Source organism: Triticum urartu, chromosome 7 (genome assembly GCF_003073215.2).
Source record: "Triticum urartu cultivar G1812 chromosome 7, Tu2.1, whole genome shotgun sequence".
NCBI classification, from domain to species: Eukaryota; Viridiplantae; Streptophyta; class Magnoliopsida; order Poales; family Poaceae; genus Triticum; species Triticum urartu.
The window spans coordinates 454,341,610-454,356,157 of record NC_053028.1 but is presented as its reverse complement, the minus strand read 5'-3'; the positions used below and the strand labels follow the sequence as shown (position 1 = coordinate 454,356,157).

General features: G+C 43.6%; 1 protein-coding gene across 1 annotated transcript; it reads right to left on the bottom strand.

Moving 5' to 3' along the window:
- Nucleotides 1-1,916: 1,916 nt before the first annotated feature.
- Nucleotides 1,917-5,141, bottom strand: LOC125524501. The gene is made up of 6 exons (XM_048689542.1): nucleotides 4,965-5,141; nucleotides 4,377-4,478; nucleotides 3,726-3,827; nucleotides 3,418-3,516; nucleotides 2,294-2,358; nucleotides 1,917-2,205 (listed from the first exon to the last, which is right to left on the bottom strand). Exons 1-6 carry the CDS (start codon nucleotides 5,044-5,046, stop codon nucleotides 2,200-2,202), a joined length of 456 nt encoding a protein of 151 aa, XP_048545499.1. The 5' UTR covers nucleotides 5,047-5,141; the 3' UTR covers nucleotides 1,917-2,199.
- Between the last annotated feature and the right edge of the window lie 9,407 nt (nucleotides 5,142-14,548).

Sequence of the window (14,548 nt, the reverse complement as noted above, 5' to 3'; positions counted from 1 at the left end):
AATGTCCGTTGCTGTATCATGGAAGAATTCTTTACTTTATGTTGACTCCCTCTTCGCATGCTAAAACCGATAGCTTTTGCATACTTGTTATAAAAGGAGTAAGCTTCCTCTTCAGATGGAAATTGCATGCCAACCTTTGGTACCCTTTCATCGATGCAATCTGTTGCATTGCTAGGAGCAGTCTCATGCACGTCCTATATGAATCAGTATTCACTTTAGTTAATACTCATATGCTTGACAGTTAGATTTTTCAAACAAGGTTCACAAACAGATTACCTTTTAGTTGCCCTTGACACAAGTAATCAATTCATGTCGCAATTTTGTAGTCTAACCATTCAGTCCTCATAATCATACTACAATTGTGTCTACATGGCCACACTACTGGAATACTACTTGTAAACTAAATTGTTGTACAACTATTTGAATCTAAATCAATTGTAAAAGATCATAATGTTGATTTTGTGAGACTAATATTGATTATGGATAAAAAACAATTAGAAATCGTATTTTATTATGTATGGCAGGCCGTGAAAGAATAACAGATTCTTGTATATATATGGTTGAAATAGCATGAACGACCTGACTAAGTTTTTTTTACGGGGAACGACCTGACTAAGTTGTGAAAAACTGCTATTCCTTTTGTTCCTACATGGTTGTACAAATGTTCAAATCAGATTTGCATAGATCTTACATGATCATGATCAGTATTTTTTATTTGTTTGTTAGCAGGAGAAAGTAAATAACCAATTCGACAAGAAGGGCAAGAACAATGAAAAGAGATCAAGAAGAATATGAGTCAGATTTCTTACTTCTGGTCCTGGAGATCCATTGCCGTGTTCATGGTTCCCATGATCACTGCTTGAAGAAGCAATAATTTCCTTTGTTTAAACCTCGGATGGCTTGATATTTGCAGACTTTGCTGTCTGCCAAAAATTTGTTCGTTGGATGCAATCAGGCTTCAGATTGCAAGTTTCCTTCCGCCTGTAATTTAGGATCTAGCGTTTGTGAGGGTTTGGCTCATACCTCGGTTTCGAAGTTGGCGCGCAAAATAGTTAGATTAGCGGACATTTTCCCTCCCGAATCAGTCATGAGTATTACGTGAGGGAGAGAGAGAAACGGAAATACGTCGATTCCCTTTTTTGGGCCAGAAAAGGGATATGAGGGAGGAAAACCAGGGCAGCCGTTCGATTGAAAATAAGTGAAATGGGAACACGGATAGGAGCATGGAACGGGAGCAGGCAAACTTCGTCCGTAAACAAGCTACAAGTCATGATACTAGCTAGCTAAATAGCTTTGCTCTACTACTCTGTTCCATAATACAGTACTATAACAATGTTTTTTTCAAGCTAACAAGAATACAAGACCATACCCGTGACAATTAACATCCGAATCTCAGTCTGTTTAGATTTCTTCCATTTTTATTTTCGGTGTTTGTTATACTGCCATGATTGAAAATAAATAGACTGAAAGTTTTTTCGCAAAAAAAACTGGCGTGCGAGGTAGAGTACGCAATTATCTCCTGTGTAAGTTTTGTCAACTTTTCCATCCCCCAGCCGGCCGGTTTGACACCCCAACACACCCACCACGTCAGATCATGTTCTGTGTTGTTTTGGCTGTACTGGAGAGATGTCAACTCTGTCGACGCACAGGACACGCATGTCTGTCCAAATCACCAGTCATGACGGATTCATAACTGTCCGGTGTAGTACTAATGTCATACTGTATTATAGCAACTACTACGAGTATCTTGCGTTAGGTTGTGATCAAACATGGAGATGATGCAAGAGAAAGTCTTCGATACGATCGATAGCGATTAGTAGTACATATAACTTCGATAATCCCCTTCGGTGCCCGGGCTCATCTGAGCCCGGTGAACAATAACGCCCTTTACAGAAATATTTTATTTACCAAGTATACATCATTCATGCACAGCTTACCATTATAGTATATGGTATAATTACATATAAACAATGCTTACAAGTCCTCTGTAAACTAATATAAGCGCGTTAGTAGTGTTCTAAACGCGTTTATATTAGTTTATGGAGGGAGTATAAATTACAGACATACCACGCTCACTGTGTGCATGTGAGCAGTACATACAAATACCATTGTTCACGCGTAGCACATATATGTATTTATTTGCACTACATGTATGGTCAACATCGGTGCCTGCGTGTGTCTTTCTTCATCGGTCACTCTTCATGACTGGAAAAACATATTTGAGAGACCACATTCAATCAGTGTGCACATGGTTGATGCATCAGAGGAGAGAGAGAGAGGTTTGAGGAGGTACCTCGCCACGCGGATTTTCATCGGGCACATGGATAGCTCTGTTTTCTGGTCCAACGGTTGATGCATCTACATAATTTAAAAATACACGCGCTTCAGAAACAATTTAAAAATACATGAAGTAGGTTTAATATGTACTCCAGTACTCATATAGCTATATACCGGTGAGGAAATATTTCCATGAAACTATATATAGATGTTGCACATGAAAACGTTTATATTATATCTAATTTTGATAGAAGGGATTTCGTTACATATCTTGCGATTTGGATCAAAGCACGCATTACAAAATAAAAAATGTGTTATACGTCGCAAATAAGTTATGCGCCGCAAAGAGGATCCATATGGCATTTACCATAAGTTAATTCACAAGAGCAATGGAGAAGTCTGCCCACAAAGGAAAAAAATAACTATGCTAGGTGGTTTCTGGGTGCGTTCTCACCATGAACAGACGGCGGCGGCAAAGGATCTCTAGTATGATGCTACTGGCATCCCTTTGGGCGACTCGCTCCACGACACATTTCTACGACGTCGCTTGGTCGAATGGGACGGGTCTAAACTTCTCGTGACTTCAATCTTCCCAGCACTAAAAACATAAATGGACTCTGATATTCAGCTTGTCAACAGGAACCCAAACTTGATAGTGTGCCCCCTAAGCGTGGCATGACTGGTGTATTAATTTATTCATTCATACCTCTGTTAGAAACCTTGATCCCTGCGGTAGCCAAAGAACTTTAGAAGCAACATCCTAGAGGATTCTTACTTGTTTTTCTTGTTTATCGCCTTCGAGATTTGTAACAGACTTATTTGTTTTATTTCCGCAACACAATTGTCCGTGTGTTGCAAGAAGATATAAATGTTGTCATAGAAATTTTTTTCGTAAGCACTTGCTTGCTTACCAAATATACACGGGATAATTAATGTGGTTTTTAGGGAAAATAGATTTTTTTTGGGGGGGGGGGGTGTCAGAGATGGGAAAGAAAAAAAATAAAATAGGAAGGTACGTGGGAAGGTTGGATGAAAGATTGACGTGAGACAGAACCTTACATTCTTTTTAAGTAATAAAAATATAGATCATACACTAAAAGAGAGTATCACGCCCTTTCTTTTTTCAAAGAAAAAACTTACCGGTTGTTGTGTTATTCTCAGGAGTTGATGCTATGTGTGTATGATGACCCTGCATGATGAGAGAACGCACACCTCCACTCAACGATGGCGCATTCAACCCTTCATGAAAAGAATAGTGAATTTCAAAATATAAATATAAGTACAGTACATTGCACAAGTTTTGAAAGATGCAATGAGTCTCTGTTAGAACAAAACATATGTTATAGCCAGAGAGACTCCTTTTGCATTTCTTATAAATTTTAGAAGAGCAAATAAGTGTCTGCTAGGACAAAAAAACATAACATTCCAACTTTCTTACATCCACTTACCCATTGTGCTGGTTTGGAGGGATGGGGCTATAATGGTGTGATGAACTTGAGCTTGGGGGTTGCTCTGATGGCCACCTCCACCCCAGGATGGAGCATTTCCCCCTTCATGAAGACAAACAAATGAATTCTAATTTTGAAGTAAAATAAGATAAACTGGAAGACATGTAAAGAGGTAAGATATAGTAACTTACAGAAATTTTGTGAGCTTCTTTTGTAAAATTTGTACGTGTATATGAAATTATAGAGGTTATTTGCATACATCTATCTTAGTAATTAGTGTTTGAAGTAAACACAAAAAGTAAAACGATATTGTATATTTTATAAAGTTCCATTTTATCTTTTGCATAATAAGACACATATATTTGTACACACAAAGATTGGATCATGTTTTACATAAAAATAAATAAAAGTAAAGTCTTTACAAGGACCTCAAATATAACGATTTCAGTTAATATCGTTATATCCACTTATTGGTGATGGTGTTTTCATGAGTAGAGACTATGCATGATATTAACTGGAAAAGGAGAAAAACATAGAATAACATGAAATAAAAAACATAGTCTCTACCAAAATATTTGACTATATATTCATATATCCTTCAAAACAAAATAAGAACTCCTCACACTTCCATCCCATGTATCGTTTTACAACCTATTGTGTTGTTCCCACGATTGGGACCTTGGTTGGTAGTAGTATGTTCTTCCATGGTTGAAGGTTGTCGCCTTGGAGTACCTACCATTGTTGTATTTCCCTCTGCATGAAGAGCCAAAAAGGCAATAAATAGAGTTAAAGTAGATAAACGAAAAGTCATATGCAAATTACGGTAATAACTTATGCAAATGGTTATAACTTTCTTAGAGGAAAAAAATCAGACGAACTTAGTTAGCTCATAACTTGGCTCGACTCAATTCAAACTCGTTAACTAATGAGTCAAGCCAAGTTTTAATCTGAAATCATTAACAGAAGAATTTGACGAGCTGGGCTAACGAGCCCTACTCGGAAAAGAAGTTGGCAAGGAGATGTGGAAACAAGTTTTTTTTTTGAAAAGGGGAGTATCCCGAAGTGAAAAAACAAAACTAACATGCGTGTACATATGCCATCGGAAAGAGACGTCGCATGCATGGATTGAATTGGTCACCTCATGAAAATGTGGTGAGCTAAAATCTTTCAAAATCAAATAAGAGAACCACGTCAAGAAAGTACATAGAAAAGTAAGAAAAAGAGATACATAGGACTTACGACCACGCATAGGCTGGCGCTGATTGCCGCTGCGCCTTAGGCTTGTGCCCTGATCTCCCCTCCTCGCCTCTCTCTGCTGCATCTTTGCTAACACTCGTAGGAGCTACTAATTCCCCTTTCTAGTTAAGTTTGTGCTGGCTACCTTTTTTTTTTGCGATAAAGGCTAGCTAATTGCTCTTCGATCTTGTCAATGAGTTCGTAGCAACAACACGTATATACTCCTACCTTTTATAAGGGCGTGCGTACGGGCGTACGCGCATACATAGCTACAGTTTTTTTTTCTTGACATTCGTACACATAGTTGGTTCGCTTGGCATGTACGTACACGTAAACCATTTGTCGTTAGTTAATTAAAAAATGTAGACCATTTCAATATTTCTCGATCGGTAACCACGATCGACGACGTCCTACGACGTCGGATGGAACAACATCTGTCCCTTGATAATATACTCGTGCTAGCGAGATACAAGGAAGATACGAGAAGAAGTTAATTGATTAGGTTGTTCATTTTGTCGAAATAATAATAATTAGGTAAGCGTAGGCCGGCAAAGAAATCTTTGGGCACTTATGTCTTTCAACTACCTAGCAGTGCACTTTCAAAAAAAAAACTACCTAGCAGTGCACGTGCATGGATACGCGCTCGACCGGCACGACGACAACGGTGCGCTCGCGATTAAAATTTGTGCACTGGCGCGGTTACATCATCGAATACACTCAGAATCTATGTTGTCTGCCTCATATACTACTCCATATCTTGCAGAGGAAGTCTCTCTGTCTCACCGTTGCATTTGTTTAGGGCATTTATTAATTACTCAAAAGAAAAAATGTGTACGAATTGTACTATTATTATTATTGTAATTTCCCTGCCCAAAGATTAACTAATTGAAGTGTTTGGTCATATACATCGTTTTAATGCAGAGGCCGGGAAGTCCCCTTTTTGAAAAAAAAAACTAATTAAAGTGAACCAGACATGCAATCCTTCGTATTCTTAATGCAGTATAGATGATCACATATATGCACTACATTCATCCCTATAAATGCACGTGCACACACACTAATCCTGTAAGCATCTCAGACATATTAAATCGGAACAATATCTTGAGATTGGCGAACTCACCCGAAACGGCTTGATAGTCGACGAAAATATCTCCTCGAACTAAACGAACACTGCCAAAAAGCATAAAATAAATTCAGAAAAAGTACAAGCACCAGTGTCAAGTTTAGAACTTAAACCATGATAAGTTAGTTCCACACAAGAGGATATGCTCAGTTCACCACAATCCTCTGTGTCAAACATATTCCACGTACGTATAGTTTCCAAGACCCCTACGTGGCCTAAATTTTTGGGGGACCGGTTTGTAGCACGGTACGTGCACATCGACACCCGAGCACGTAAGACATGGCAGAACCATATGTAGATTAATTTGATTCTCCGCGTGAACGTTGCACCTAGAGCAGAGAACGTCAACTCTTAAGCGCCATGATAATCTCTCAGGTAGTTAACTGAGGTCCGTCCAATCAGCGGTCCGATGGTTGTACTACTGCCGACACTAGTATTATACTTATTCAGATTAGCGATGGAGTAGTCCACTTTTCCTGTCGTATTTTATCAGAGATAATTGAGCAAGTAGGTGTATCCTATAGTCCCGCAAGTACGTACTTCTTCTGTTTTTAAATATTTTAAATGAACTACCATATACAGAGGTATATAAACATATTTAGTGTAAAATCACTCATTTTTCTTCATATGTACTCTCCCCGTTTCTAAATATTTGTCTTTTTAAATATTTTAACAAATGACTACATACGGAGCAAAATGAGTGAATGTACACTTTAAAATATGTCTATATACATTCATATGTAGTAGTTCATTTAAAATTTGTAAAAGGACATATTTAAGAACGAAGGGAATAGTTATTTGTTGAAATCTCTAAAAAAATAAATATTTAGAAATGAAGGAAGTAATACATATGGGCTGCATTGATTGCATGCGTTTTAGGTCGGACAAACAGAGATGATGTATGGCAGCCGTGGGAAGAAGTCAGCAACGCACAACCTGCGGGCCTAGAAATTTCCCAATGGAAGCTAGTGAACCAACCTAAAGGATTGTAAATCTTTGATTAATTAATGAAATCACTTGTTTCCCGTGAAGAAAAACAGAGATGATGGACAGAAGAGTAAGTTTAGAGAGCTGATCTCATACGCGCCCTACAGCAATTCCATGATCTCAACGGTGGTCATAGTTTCAAAGACCTCAATGCAGCAACGGTGGTGCTAATTCCAAAAGCCCCGGATCCTTCTGACATCGGTCATTATCGACCGATTAGCCTAGTACACTCCTTTGCTAAGCTCATCGCCAAGATCCTCTCCCTGCGTCTCGCACCAAAACTTGGCAGTCTCATATCTCCGGCGCAAAGTGCTTTCCTGAAGACTAGGTGCATCCACGATAGCTTTCTGTTCGTCAGAAATGCCGCTCGCAGCCTGCATCGTAGAAAGAAATCTGCACTACTCTTCAAAATGGATATAGCGAAGGCGTTCGACTCAATCTCGTGGGAATATCTACTTGAGCTACTCCAGAAGCTAGGTTTCTCTGCACGATGGCGCGATTGGATCGCTCTGCTCCTGCAGTCATCCTCCTCTGCAGTCCTCCTAAATGGTGTGGAGGGCGAGCTGATTGACCACCACAGAGGCTTACGACAAGGCGACCCGCTCTCCCCATTTCTCTTTATCCTTGCCATCGACATGCTGCAGCGGATTCTAGATCGTGCTGCCGCCCTTGGATACCTGGCGCCACTCCCTGGGCGCGACGTCAAGCTGCGCATCAGCCTCTACGCGGACGACGCAATCATCTTCTCCAACCCATGCAATGAGGAGGTCTCCTGCTTGCTTTCTATCCTGGAAAAGTTCGGGGAGGCAACGGGTCTGCGAGTAAACCCTTCGAAATCCACTGTCACCCCTATCCAATGCAGTCCTTGGATCTAGACAATATACTGCAAGGTTTTCCAGGAAGGCGAACAAGCTTCCCGATCACATATCTAGGCCTGCCAATATCCCTAGGAAGACTGAAGAAGGTGCACCTCCGGTTCATCTTTGATCGTATCAAAGCCAAGCTAGCAGGATGGAAGGGGAGGCTGATGAACTGTGCGGGACGGCGAGCGCTGGTCCGCTCTGTGCTCCTAGCCATCCCTACATACGCACTCACCGCAATCAAAGCCTCGTCCGGAGTCTTGAAGGACATTGACAAGATATGCATGCGCTTTCTTTGGGCTCAGGAGGAGAAGCTATCCGGCGTCAAATGCAAAGTTAGCTGGCAGACGGTCTGCTCCCCGATCGAGCTTGGCGGACTTGGAGTTTTAGATAGTGCTAAATTTGCTAGGGCGCTGCGGCTGAGATGGCTCTGGCTGTCGTGGGATGAGGCTAACCGGCCATGGAATGGCTTTCCTCTACCGTGTGACGACCAGGACCGCCAGCTCTTTGCTGCTGCAACAAGCGTCTCTGTTGGCAATGGCGAGCGCGCACTCTTCTGGGAATCCACCTGGCTGGGGCCGTTGCCGCCAAAGGCGATTGCACCCTCTCTCTTTGCCCGATGCAGGTGCAAGAATCACATAGTCAAGGATGCGCTGCAAGGCCAAAAATGGATTTACGACATCCGCCGCCCACCCCTTTCAGATGCCAACATATTTGAATTCAGGAGGCTATGGAATATGATCAACGAGGCCCGGGTTTCACTGCAGCCTGATGTCCCGGACAGTATCACCTGGAAGACAAGCCTCTCCGGCACTTACAGTGCAGCGGCCGCTTACAAGCTTCAATTCGCTGGACGGATAGGATCAGACTTCGTAAACATGTTTTGGAAGGCCTGGGCTCCTCCACGCTGCAAGTTTTTCACCTGGCTGCTAATGCTAGACAGGCTATGGTGCGCTGATAGGCTGCAAAGGCGCGGATGGCCAAATGAATATTTCTGCCTGTTGTGCGTCTGGAACCTTGAATTATCAGTGCACCTGCTCTGGCACTGTCCGGTGGCAAGGATGATCTGGACTGCAGCGGCAAGATGGCACGGCTGCGCTGCTCTTGATCCAACCACCTGGCCAAAAGGCGGCAGATCGGAGATGTTCTGGGCACATATCATTGACAACACACACACCGAGCATCAGAAAGGAATCAGGTCGCTCACCATGCTCATCACATGGGAAATTTGGCTCGAGCGAAACCGCAGAGTTTTTCACAAGAAGATCGCTGCGCCCTGGGCTGTCATCCAGGCAGTGAGAGGATCCCTGGAGGCATGGAGACTGGCGGGAGCGAAATATTTGCAGCCCCCTTTTGGGGACCCAACGTGAGAGATCATCCAAGTTTCGGCTTAGGGGCCTGGCCCTCGTTTCATTTCTCTTCTTTTTCTCTCCTCAAACCGCGTCAACGGCTGTGTAAATATTGCTCCCTACCCCTATAATATAATGGCTAGCAGTTGCTGGCGGCTTCAAAAAAAAGTTTAGAGATTGGTTTAGGGAGGGGTGCACGTACCCCCTCTCATGCCGCTTTGTACTCGACATGAATGTAACACTGTTAGCACCCTTAACATGCTGAGCCCACAATGATACACAGTTGGCCTGAGCGGGTGAGCACTACCCAGCATCGTCAACTACTCCCTTCGGTTATTTTCAGTCTGTATATAAGTTTTGTCCAAAGTCAAAGTATCTCTACTTTGACTAAACTTATAGAAAAGAGTATTAACTTCAAGAAGCAAGATCCCGTAGCTGAAAACATGAGTCTTCCGTGATGCTTTTCCAAGAGAGCCATACTCTGCACACGGGCGATGGCGGACATGCCATAGCGGGTCACGTTCGCCCCAGATCTCATGGCGGCGAGGTCCATCACTTTCGACACCGGCGTGCTCCTCCTTCGCCAGGATGCGTTGCGCATCGTCTTGCTCAATGATCGGGGTGGCACAGTTGACACCTGACCTCTGCACGTTGACCTCTGCGCGTCGACGAGGTGATCGACATCGGGTACATCATTCCTTTCCCTTGCCACTTCGCTAGGGTTTGGGATCGCCTTCCACCTCGCACGTCTTCGGGCTGGTCGCTGAGGAAGCGGTACGCCGGCGAGCCATCGCGCAGGGGCGCGGCGCATAATTTCGTTTCTAATGAGGAGACCCAGGGTTTGGTGGCGGTTCGCGGGGATCGGCTCGGTTTCCTCCCCGCTGCCGAACCGGGGATCCTTGGGCGCCGATCGGCAAAAAACCGCACCACCTGCCCGGATCTGCGACATGTGGGGCATGGTGCATCTGACCGCCATGGACAGGCCGCGGCTAGGGTTTCAGTCCCATCCCCTGGTATAAACCTGGGCGCCGCAATCTCCCCCCCCCCCAATTTTAGATCTGGAGGATTGCTTGCTCCACTTTTGGGAGTCGCCTGTGAGAGAGAAACCTAGGGTTCGTCCCTCTTTTTCATGGTGGGAAGGGAAAATCCGTGGGGGTTCTAGATCATTTTCTCAAGTTGTTTCGTCTCCTCCTAATAATTCGCGGTAGATCCCATCCACGAGCCTCCCAAGATGAGAGAAGAGGGGTTCGGTGCTAGCCGCCATGGCCGCGGTGAGGGGCGTGGTCGTGGTGATGAAGGCGGCCGCGGGCGCACAGGAGGTGGCGGCGGTGGGATAGGGCGTGGCCGGGAGAGCCATGTCTGAACTCACAAGGTGACAGCCGGGGCTTCCTCCTCCAACGCCCCGTAGGGGTCTGGTGAGACGGGGTTCGATCGATGGGAGAAGGCTGCGGGGGCTAGCCACGAAGCCCTTGCTCATCAGGAGCGCTGGGGAGCTGATGGGGGTGACAAATCCCTCCACAACACCGATAAATCTGCTCCTCCTGTGAAGCTGCGTGAGACTCTTTCTAATCCTGACCCTCTAGCTACTTCTTCTAAATCATGTCAAATTTGCAATCTCATGGTTCATTATACTACCAATTGCCCACAAGCTCTGTGTGTTAGATGCAAGAAGAAAGGTCATCTCTTTGTGACCTGTACTAATTTTCTTTCCTGGGAGTGCATACCTGCGATGTGCGTCTTCCAAGCCAAGGGGCAAGAATTTCATTACATCCATGATTACTCTGTTAGTAGTCATAACAATGATAGGATTGTTAAGGTCATCATTACCATAGTAGAGGGGGATATTACCACCAAGCAGCTGGTAGACGAGTTTGAGAAGTATATTGGGTAGGGATGGCGCTACTCAGCTCATCTGATTGCACCTAATCAGTATGTGATGCGGTTCCCGAAGTAGAGAGAGGTGGATAGAGCTGTGTTTGTTGAATACATAACTCTTAAATCCTTAGGGGTAGTTGTTCGTATTACCCCTTGGTCTGAGGATGCGGAGTCAGAGGTCTATTGGAGGTTGGATGGGTTAAGATTACTGAGATCCCACCTAACAAGCGATGTGATAAAAATGTTGCTTTTGTTGGAGGCTTAGTTGGGGTGACTCTCGACATTGATATGTCTAGTCTCCATCGTCCTTCCTCTGTTCGTGCTAAGCTTGGGTGTCGCAACATTGACAAGCTCACCACCTCTGCTGAAGGGTGCTTGGGGGACGCTTTTATCGCTTTCAATATGAAGTTGAGGAGGTCCTAGTGAGGAATGTTGTCCAGGAAGAAGAACATGTTTAGATCCCACGCTATGCTGGGCAAAGAGTTATGACGCCCAAGCACAAACGTGATGATATGCCACCTGATGAGAAAAACAAGTCCTCTGAGAAGAATGACAATAGAAACACTTCCTCTTATCATGGCGGCAAAGCCTGTTGCGTGTCGTCACCTAAAGAGCAAAAACAAGTCCTTGAGGACAGCAACAACTCAGAGAGCGAGATCAGTGGTACTAATGGTCCTCTGCTGATCGAGGAGATGGCACTGGAACTTGCTGCCACTTATTCACAACAAGCTGATTCTCTGGTGGCCTCTACTAAGGATGAGTGCAAACATGATCCTGATGATCATGGATCTGATTATGACCAAACATTGAAGGTGACTACTGTAGTTGCTACACCTTCCTATGATCCTGCTACTATTCCTCTTTCTAACTTTGGTCAGATTTTTGAGGTGGTGGGAGAGGTGGAAGCAGACATGAAGACCTCCAAGGATTACACGATACAACTTCCTCATCTTGATTGCGAGGAGATTATTTCTACACCACCACTTGCGCCTGAGCTGCATCTTCGGTTTAGCCAGCACAACACACACCTTCAGCACATGGACATGGAGGCAAGAGCCACTCATCTGGCCAATGCCAAAAATATGGAAGGTAACACCAACCCTATTAATCACAATGCATTTGCTGCTTTGGCTGATTCTGAGATTATTAGTCATACTTCTAAGATGGGTGTGTTAATTCCTGATAATGGCTTTACTTGTGTTGATATCTTGAGGGAACTAGAATCTGTAAGGGTTAATTTGGTAGAAAAAAACATCAACTCCCATGATGATCAGGGGGTGATGATATGTTTGTCACTAATGGGTTAGGTAAAGATACTCCCTTGAACCTAACTTGGCTAGATGAGGATGAGATTGTCAACAATAAGCTAGTGAAATCTAAATCTGCAAAGAATAATAGAAAGAAAGCTGATGTCAGACTTCCTAGGCCTGTGACTAGGAGTCAGAAAAAGAGGAATGACAATGATGCTGAGCCAGGTGGCTCTACCCTGCTTCCTGGTAGGGCCACCAGAGCCAGGAAACAAACCAACCATTCCAAATGAGAGGTCTCATTTGGAACTGCAGAGGGGTGGGCAAGAAGGGAATGGCTACCCGCCTCTCTGATCTTATTAGTGACCATTCCATTGACTTCCTAGGTTTACAAGAGACTTTGAAGAAAGATTTCTCTCCCAAACTTATTAGGAGACCTGACCCCTTTAATAATTTCCATTGGGAGTGGGTGCCTGGCTGGCTGCTATAGGCAAGCATGGTGGTATCATGTGTGGTATTCACACTAACACCCTCGAGATGTTAAGTTGCAACAAAGGCAAGTATATCTTCCAGATGAATATTAAAAATATTAATACAAATATTGTCTGGAGCCTCTTAGTGGTGTATGTCTCTGCTCATGAGGAGCATAGGGAAGATTTCCTAATGGAATTGGCCTCCTTTTTCCACAACACTGATATACCCTATATAGTGGGTGGGGACTTTAACATCTTAAGGCATAATGGTGAAAAGAACAAAAAGATGCAGCACTCCAAGTCTATGGACCTGTTCAACTCCATTATTAATACTCTTGGCCTTAGAGAGATTTATATGAGTGGGGGCAAATATACCTGGACAAATAATCGGTCTCATCCTACTATGGAGAAATTGGATAGGGTGCTGATGTATGATTCCTGGGAGCAGTTGTTCCCCATGGTCTCTATGATGAAACTGGTCAGCGAGTTATCTGACCATGACCCACTCCTTGTGTACACTGATGATGAGAAGAGAGAACCCTCCAAAATCCGAGAGTTTCATTTTGATCTCTCCTGGTTGAAAGATGATAGATTCCTTGACCTGGTTGCTAGAATTTGGAATAGGAAAGTTGCAGCCTCAGACCCCATTGACATCCTAAATATTAAGCTCAAGAGATTTAAATCTTACTTCAAAGATGTGGTTTGGAAAAATTTGGACATGCCAAGAGGCATAAAGAAGATCTGAGAATCGAACTAGAAATGTTGGAAGAGGCAGAGGAGGAAGGCCCCTTGCCTCCTGAGCTTTATGGCAGAAAGGTTGATGTGTGTGTTGAACTTTACGAGCTGCTAGCCACAAAAGAGATTTACTGGCTTCAACAGTCCCATGAACGCTGTCTCTTGAGAGGAGACCGCAATACGGACTACTTCCATAAAATAGTTAATGGCCGTAAACAAAAAAACACCATTCACGCCCTCAAATGTGGGGACGTGGAGATTGAAGGCACGGACAATCTAATAGCACATGCCACGAGCTTCTACAAAGAGTTGTTTCGCCCGGCCCCTGGCAATATATTTCATCTTGATCCTTATACCTGGGTAGACAACGAAAAGCTGTCAGCGGAGAATAATGACGATCCTATTAGGGAATTTTCTGAAGAGGAGGTCAAAGCTGCTCTGTTTGACATGGAAGTCAACAGGGCCCCAGGGCCTGATAACATCCCTGCTGAATTTTATCAGTGCTGTTGGGATATAGTTAAAAATGATATTATGTGCATCTTTGATAGCTTCTGATGACCCACAAGTATAGGAGATCAACTGTAGCCCTTTTCAATAAGTAAGAGTGTCGAACCCAACGAGGAGCAGAAGGAAATGACAAGTAGTTTCCGATATGGTATTGTCTGCAAGTGCTGAAATTGTAAGTAGCAGAGTAGTTTGATAGCAAGATAATTTGTAACGAGGAAGTAATGATAATAGTAACAAAAATGCAGCAAGGTAGCCCAATCCTTTTGAGGCAAAGGACAAGCCAAAATGGTCTCTTGTGATAAGCAAAGCGTTCTTGAGGGTACATGAGAATTTCATCTAGTCACTTTCATCATGTTGGTTTGATTTGTGTTCGCTACTTTGATAATTTGATATGTGGGTGGATTGGTGCTTAGGTGTTGTTCTTACTTGAA

Coding starts and splice junctions, on each gene's coding strand:
- LOC125524501 (XM_048689542.1), bottom strand. CDS start 5,046: ATGCAGCAGAGAGAGGCGAGGAGGGGAGATCAGGGCACAAGCCTAAGG. Junction 3,517..3,725: donor CCTCCAAACCAGCACAATGG/GTAAGTGGATGT, acceptor CTTTTCATGAAG/GGTTGAATGCGCCATCGTTG. Junction 2,359..3,417: donor TGAGAATAACACAACAACCG/GTAAGTTTTTTC, acceptor TAAATTATGTAG/ATGCATCAACCGTTGGACCA.